The sequence below is a fragment of the Sipha flava genome, unplaced genomic scaffold (assembly GCF_003268045.1).
Source record: "Sipha flava isolate LNK unplaced genomic scaffold, YSA_version1 17437_pilon_pilon, whole genome shotgun sequence".
NCBI classification, from domain to species: domain Eukaryota; kingdom Metazoa; phylum Arthropoda; class Insecta; order Hemiptera; family Aphididae; genus Sipha; species Sipha flava.
Genome location: NW_020271986.1, coordinates 1,850 through 2,699, shown reverse-complemented (window position 1 = coordinate 2,699; position 850 = coordinate 1,850). Strand labels below are relative to the sequence as shown.

The 850-nt window shown below is 23.1% G+C and overlaps 1 protein-coding gene across 1 annotated transcript in view; it reads left to right on the top strand.

Moving 5' to 3' along the window:
- Positions 1-186: 186 nt before the first annotated feature.
- Positions 187-850, top strand: part of LOC112680110 — a gene marked incomplete at both ends in the record, with an annotated part of 2,507 nt that continues 1,843 nt past the window's right edge. Inside the window, 3 exon segments of the mRNA XM_025550109.1 lie at positions 187-288; positions 650-754; positions 838-850. Of these exon segments, the coding sequence (XP_025405894.1) occupies positions 187-288; positions 650-754; positions 838-850 (220 nt within the window).

The window sequence follows — 850 nt, the reverse complement described above, 5'->3', positions numbered from 1 at the left end:
TATTGCATATTTTTCTATATTTAACATTTTTTTTTTTTGTACATATTTAAATGTATATTTTGTCTTTTTCAGCTCCTATAACTTCCATGCTCTAAATATGAAATTTTATAGTTCATATTATTGAGTCATTTATTATTAAAACAATTTTTTAAACACTAATATATGAGTGCAATATTCGATTTTTAGTTGAACGAAAATTCAAAAATCTATTATGAGTCTATATCAAAATTGAAGAAATCCACTTCTTCAACAAATGAGATGAAAATGAATTCGGAAAACGAAAAAAGTGTAGGTATATATTTGTATTATTGAGCAATTTATTTATATAGAAATTTTTATTATTATAAATTAATATACAAATAAATAAAAGATTAACCTGCAGCATTATTATACTTGTAAAGTAGGTACGATCAGTTTCGTATTAAAAAAGTATCATCAAGTAAATACAAATTCAATAATAGAAGTCACCATTTTATTGAATTTTTACGTACTTGACGATGCTTTTTTAATTCGAAACCGGTCGTACTTACTTTACAAATATAATAATACTCCAAGTTAAGCTTTATATTTATTTGTATATTAATTTATTATAACAACAATTTCCTAAAAACTTAGTAGATTTATACTAGGGATATAATTGTTCTTTCAGTTAAATGAAAATTTAGAAAGCTACAGTTATGAATATCAGTTAACTTCGAAAAAACCCACTTCCTCGATTGACCAGATGAACATTTATTCGGACCAAGAAAATAGTGTACATATTATTGATCAATTTATTATAATAACAATTTATTAAAAAAGAAGTAGATTTATACTAGGGAGTAATCGTTCTTTCAGTTAAATGACAATT